The 6,139-nt window shown below is 45.0% G+C and overlaps 1 protein-coding gene across 1 annotated transcript; it reads left to right on the top strand.

The window, feature by feature from the left end:
* Positions 1-3,211: 3,211 nt before the first annotated feature.
* On the top strand, positions 3,212-4,978 carry LOC112453092 (uncharacterized protein K02A2.6-like). Its single transcript, XM_025013643.1, has one exon. It carries the CDS (start codon positions 3,212-3,214, stop codon positions 4,976-4,978), a length of 1,767 nt encoding a protein of 588 aa, XP_024869411.1.
* Positions 4,979-6,139: the final 1,161 nt, after the last annotated feature.

Genomic DNA, 6,139 nt, shown 5'->3' with positions numbered 1-6,139 from the left:
CGTACCTGTGGAAATTGCAGACAGCCGCTGTATACAATATATCCATGCAATATATGTCCTATTTGCACGAAATAGGATATATGTTGCATGGAAACGTGAAGCCTGATGAAATATCAACGTAAGTATTACTTTTTAAAATTATTATTATTATTATTATTATTTTTAATAAACCATTAATCTATTTTGTTTTTCTACAGTTTTAGAAGGCTGGTGGATCGTGGGAGGGGTCGGTGGGAGTCTGGCATAACCACCCACCTCGCCCCGGGGTGGGGGTATCCAATGCAGGATTTCCCTTCGGAGAAAAAAGGTACTCGGACCCAGGAAAAAAAAAGGCCCAGTGGACCCAAGTGATCTTGCAAGCTTGAAGACTGCCTCTACCCGCCTCTATTGTTTGAGTCACGTAAACATTGCTATCTATTTGAGATTGAAGCAAAAATGTAAATTACGAATAAAAATTGAATATTATCATAAATAGTGGCAAAATTATTTTTCAATCTCTCTTCCGTTTTCATCTAACATTAGCCTCCTCTATGTTTAAATTATATATGTTGCGGTAAAATGTCCTTTTTAATTATAGAAACGGTTCATTATAAATTTAAAAAATTAATAAAATTATTAAAAAATAGATAAAAACTTTTATCTCTAAAATAGAATAATCTCATCACGGCATGTATGAACTTGTCCGTTCCTGTCTTCCACCCCCATTTCCCCACTATGGGGGACTCTATAGTTTAAGTCACGTAAAATATGGTTTTTTGTTGATTTTTTTTTGTTAAACGTAGACCTAGAAAAAAAGGTCTTCGACGTCATCTCTTCCTGCGTTCAACTCAATAGTTTAAGTCACGTAAATTTTTTTATTAAATAATTATATTAATTAAATTAGGTTATAAAAAATTATATTAATTTATAGGTTATAAATAATTAAATTAATTAAATTAGATTATAATGAATCATAACCTAACTCAATTAATTTAATTATTTATAACCTATAAATTAATATAATTTTTATAACCTAATTTAATTAATATAATTATTTAATTAATGATGCAAACATGCCGCCATCCCCTCCACGCAGATGACGTCATCCCCTCTTCACGCCGATGACGTCTTCCCCACCACGCCGGTGACGTCATACCCCCACCACAAACTGGCCTAGAACGCCCTTACTTTGCCTACTCATTGTGAGTACGGGGAATTTCTGGACAGGATGCTAACGGAGCAGCTACTCCATGGGCTGGAAACCCGCGAGATGTGCGACGAAATCGTGGCGAAGAAACCGGCGACATTCGCAGAGGTCTACGAGATCGCAAGCACGCTCGAGGCAACACGGAAGACGACGAATGAAGTGAAGGAATCCGGCTCGTCGACTCAAGAAAATACGCACAAGTTAGGCTATGGTCCGCCCAAGTTTAAGAGAGATAAAAAGCTACCGCGTCAGCGTTCGTCATCGAGGGGACGTAAGCAACAATCGAGTTACCATGATTCATCGAATCGACAGGACTCGAAAAAACAAGGTGACGGTAGTGTATGTAACGGCTGCGGGGGTAAACACGCGCGAAGCCAGTGTCGTTTTCGTGACGCCGTGTGTCACTCGTGTAGTAAAAAAGGGCATCTCGCGAAGATATGTAGATCGAAAGAACCGCGTACCGAGACGCGAACAGTAGCGGCGCTGCAGCCAGCCGAAAATATTGACACGATTCGAGTTATCGACAGAGTGAACGCGATAAACGCGCATAGCAAACACATGATTGACGTTATCATAGACGGTAACATGCTACAAATGGAAGTAGATTCGGGCGCACTGTGCGGCATCGTGAGTGTAAATACGCTGCGTAAAATCAAATCGCGGTTCGCATTAGAAAAGACGAACAGACAGTTTGTTAGTTATACCGGGCACCAGATCCTGTGTATCGGCCGCCTTCCCGTAAAGGTTACTATCAGACGAACCACTCGTGAACTTAACCTATTTGTGGTGAAAGGTCCTTTTGACGCGCTATTCGGTAGAGAATGGATCTCGCATTTCGTACACAAAATTGACTTTAAAAAACTCTTTTTCGCGCCGGAAACAGTGCATGCAATCAGAACCGCCGCGCCGAGTTTAACGCAAGGTCAGAAAGCGCAGTTAGATCAACTTTTAGCAAAATATAAAGATATTTTCAGCTCAACAGCAGTAACTCTTACTGGTCCACCCATATCGTTACACTTGAAGCCAGGCACAACACCAGTATTCGCGAAAGCTAGGGAGATACCAATCGCACTCCGGAACGCGTACGCTAAAGAAATAGATAAGAAAATAGCGTCGGGTTTTTATAAAAGAGTAGAATCGTCGGAATGAGCTTCTACGACGCACGTGGTCGTCAAGAAAAATGGTCAGTTACGCATCACAGGGAACTACAAGCCAACTGTCAATCCTCGCTTAATTATAGACGAGCACCCTATCCCAAGAACCGAGCATATATTCAGTCAACTAAAGGGGGCGAAATTCTTCTGTCATCTCGACATTACGGATGCGTATTCTCATCTCGTCCTTGATGAAGAATCTAGCCATGTACTAACGCTCAATACGCCAACGCATGGACTAATCCGCCCAGCCAGAGCAGTTTATGGAGCCGCCAGCATCCCTGCTATATGGCAACGTAAAATAAAAGCTGTCTTACAAGGTCTCGAAAACGTTAAGAATTTTTTCGACGATCTGGTTCTTTACGCAGAAGATTTCGAAAGTCTACAAAAAATTCTGGATCTAGTTTTACAAAGACTCAGAGAGCATGGTCTACATCTCAATAAGGATAAATGTGTATTCGCGACATCAGCGATCAAATTTCTAGGACACAAAGTAGACTCGCAGGGAATACACAAATCGGAGAAGCACGTGCAAGCTATCAGAAGCGCACCAAAGCCAAGCACGCCAGATGAACTGCAATTGTTCCTCGGGAAAGCAACTTATTACAGCTCTTTTATCCCAGATCTATCAACAAGGGATCGTCCTCTCAGAAACATGCTACTCGTCAAGCCATTCAAATAGACTCCAACGGCTGAGAAAGCATTTGACGACATCAAGAACATCTTAGTTTCTCCACAAGTTTTAATGCCATATGATCCAACGCGACCACTACTACTCGCAACAGACGCCAGCAAGACAGGATTAGGCGCTGTTTTATCTTATAGACTCGACAACGGTCAGGAACGACTAATCGCATATGCAAGCAGAACGATGAGCGCGACAGAGCAACGTTATCCGCAAATAGATAAGAAAGCATTGGCAATAGTCTGGGCTGTTCAAAAGTTTTTTTATTACCTGTATGCCCGACACTTCACGATTATAACGGATCATAAACCGTTGACGCAGATCCTGCATCCAGAAAAATCGTTGCCAACCCTTTGCATCAGTCGCATGGCCAACTACGCCGACTATCTATCACATTTTGATTTCGATGTCATATTTAAACCAACGAAGGCAAATATCAACGCTGATTATTGCTCGAGAATACCAGTGTCCTCAACGAAGACCGTTACGCATCAAGTTACACTAGAAGAGAGAGAAGAGATAGAGTACGATGGATTCGACCATTTTGTGCTACATCAGATAAAGCAACTTCCGGTGGACGCTGAGAGAATCGCACGTGAAATGCGTAAAGACCCTCACTTGGGAAAGATTCTGCAGCAATTGGAAGCAGGTCAAGACTTAGCTCGTTCCGGTTACAAAGCACCTGAGGCTAATTATAGACTAGGAAGCAACTGCTTAGTGTTAGAGAATCAAGTTGTCATTCCACCAGTGTTCAGAGAGACGATACTGAAGGAACTGCATACTGCGCACTTAGGGATCGTTAAAATGAAGGGTCTGGCAAGATCCTTTGTTTTTTGGCCCGGCATCGACTCCGACATAGAGGGAAAAGCCAAAACGTGTTCAGAGTGTGCAAGGAACGCGCATGAACCGCCGAAGTACCGTAGTCATCATTGGGAGTACCCCAAGAGCCCTTGCGAAAGAATTCATATTGACTACGCTGGACCCGTAGCGGGAAAAATGCTACTCATTATCGTCGACGCCTATAGCAAGTGGCTCGAAGTAAAAGTTACCAGCTCCACGACTGCATCAGCAACGATTGTCATCATGGAAGAATTGTTTTCTGCCTACGGAGCTCCAGTCACCATCGTATCAGACAATGGTCCGCAGTTTGCAGCCATTGAGTTCAAATCATTTCTTCAAGGAAGCGGTGTTAAATTTCATAAATTCATAGCACCGGCTACGAATGGTCAAGCCGAGCGCTGTGTCCAGACAGTAAAGGACGCATTAAAGACTATGGCGACGACACCAGGATCGCTACAACACAATCTTAACAAATTCTTGTGCCAGTATAGGAAAGCACCTCATGCTACAACAGGCCAATCTCCAGCACAACTTTTCCTAGGACGCACTATACGGACTAGACTGGATCTAGTAAGGGCAGATGGAGCAGACGTGAAGGCCACGCAGAAGCGGCAAGCTGTAGCTGATTCAACGTTCCGTAAATTTCAGCCTACCCAAAAGGTATACTTCCTATCAGGCAATCCTCGCATGGATAAGTGGATACCAGGTACAATTGTCACGCGCCTGGGAGACCTCCACTATGAGATCGACTATCAAGGTAAACGATTCAGACGACATGTAGACCAGATGAGACCACGCTGGATTAAAGAAGATCATCAGCGATGGATCAATTCGCAAGATCAAGGGGCTGGTCGCACCAGCCCTCGCCAAATTCGTTTCTATGGAGATTCTGAAGCTAAATCAACAGCTTCCCCAACATCAACACGAAACTCCTTATCAAGAAGCAGTTCGGATCCATCTGATATGAGACATTTTGTATCATTGTCAGACGACAGTTCGGATCCGCCTTGTGTCACACTCTCGTCCGGATCAGACACTCCTCCAGCCAGTCCTCCGCGGAAACGGAAAAGAACACCGCCACCGCCAGCACCTCGAAGGACAACTCTAGCGTAACTCGCGCACCTCAAAGATTTGTACCGGAAAGGAATCGCCGTCGTGAAAGGAGGGAGGAAATGTAGGATACGCGACTTGAGAACACTGTGCAATACGCGACGTTGAGAACACTGTAATACAGGACTTTCCGAACACACCGATTTTGGTTCCGCCTAGTAACAGAGGCGCTGTAGTATTTCTTCTTCCGGTTGACTTCCCGGCCGCAGGCAGTCTTCCGCTGTCTAGCGCTAAGAACACACGTGTATACGTCTCGAAGAATAAAGAGTCGGTCGTGATTAAATACGCGTGTCTTTCCTTGCTTCCCGCAATCCCGATAATCCCAAAGATAAAATCGCATATCCAACAATACCTTTTGATTGGGCGCCAGGTGCGATTAGAGACGCGCACCACGACTCGACAATGTCCGTTCTTACGGCCTCGACGCAAGCTCAGGGCGCAGTTCCGCGTTATAGAGGTGGAGGTGGAGAGGGAGCGTAACGCAATCGACACACAAATAAAGCTCGATGATGAACAATAGTAACCAAATATATTTTACAAAGAGAACATGTAAATCATAGCGGGAAACTAAGGCCAGATCGCTCAAATGGTCGGTAGCAACGCGGTAGTCGAATCGGCGATTAAAGCACGCACGGAGCGCGTGATGTTCGTGTCCGCGAGACTCCTTTCTCGAACGATGCGTGCCGGTACTCGCCCGGATAGGCGGCACCAAGTATCCGCGAAGCTCTCAAGCGAGCTCAGTAATTTCGGTTCATATAAGCGCGACCACGCGATATCGTCAATCCGCCTACGCCTTAATCCCCAGATTTCGAATACACAACGATTTTTATACGCACGACATAATGCCCGAAGCGCGAACCCACAAGTGCGCAAAGCTATGCAATAGTGCGCTCGCGAGATTCCCCCTCGAGAAAGCACGACGATATTTGCCCGCGAACGTGACGCAAAATATCCGCGACGCTCGTGATACAATGCAATATGCCCGATGCGATCTCCCGCGACGCGCCCCGTATGCTTCCTCGCACGGCAAGCACCAATACTCACGAATACGCAACGCTAAACACAATATCCGCCAAAGCGCACTGCCCACGGCACGCTTCCGCCCACGATTCACAAAATACACGCCACAATAACCGCGAATTGACTGTCGATCACACGAGCTTC

The sequence above is a fragment of the Temnothorax curvispinosus genome, unplaced genomic scaffold (assembly GCF_003070985.1).
Source record: "Temnothorax curvispinosus isolate PA1 unplaced genomic scaffold, ASM307098v1 QBEX01004017.1, whole genome shotgun sequence".
Classification (NCBI taxonomy): Eukaryota; Metazoa; Arthropoda; class Insecta; order Hymenoptera; family Formicidae; genus Temnothorax; species Temnothorax curvispinosus.
The sequence above is the reverse complement of the archived record's forward strand: the minus strand, read 5'-3'. Positions and strand labels throughout refer to the sequence as shown.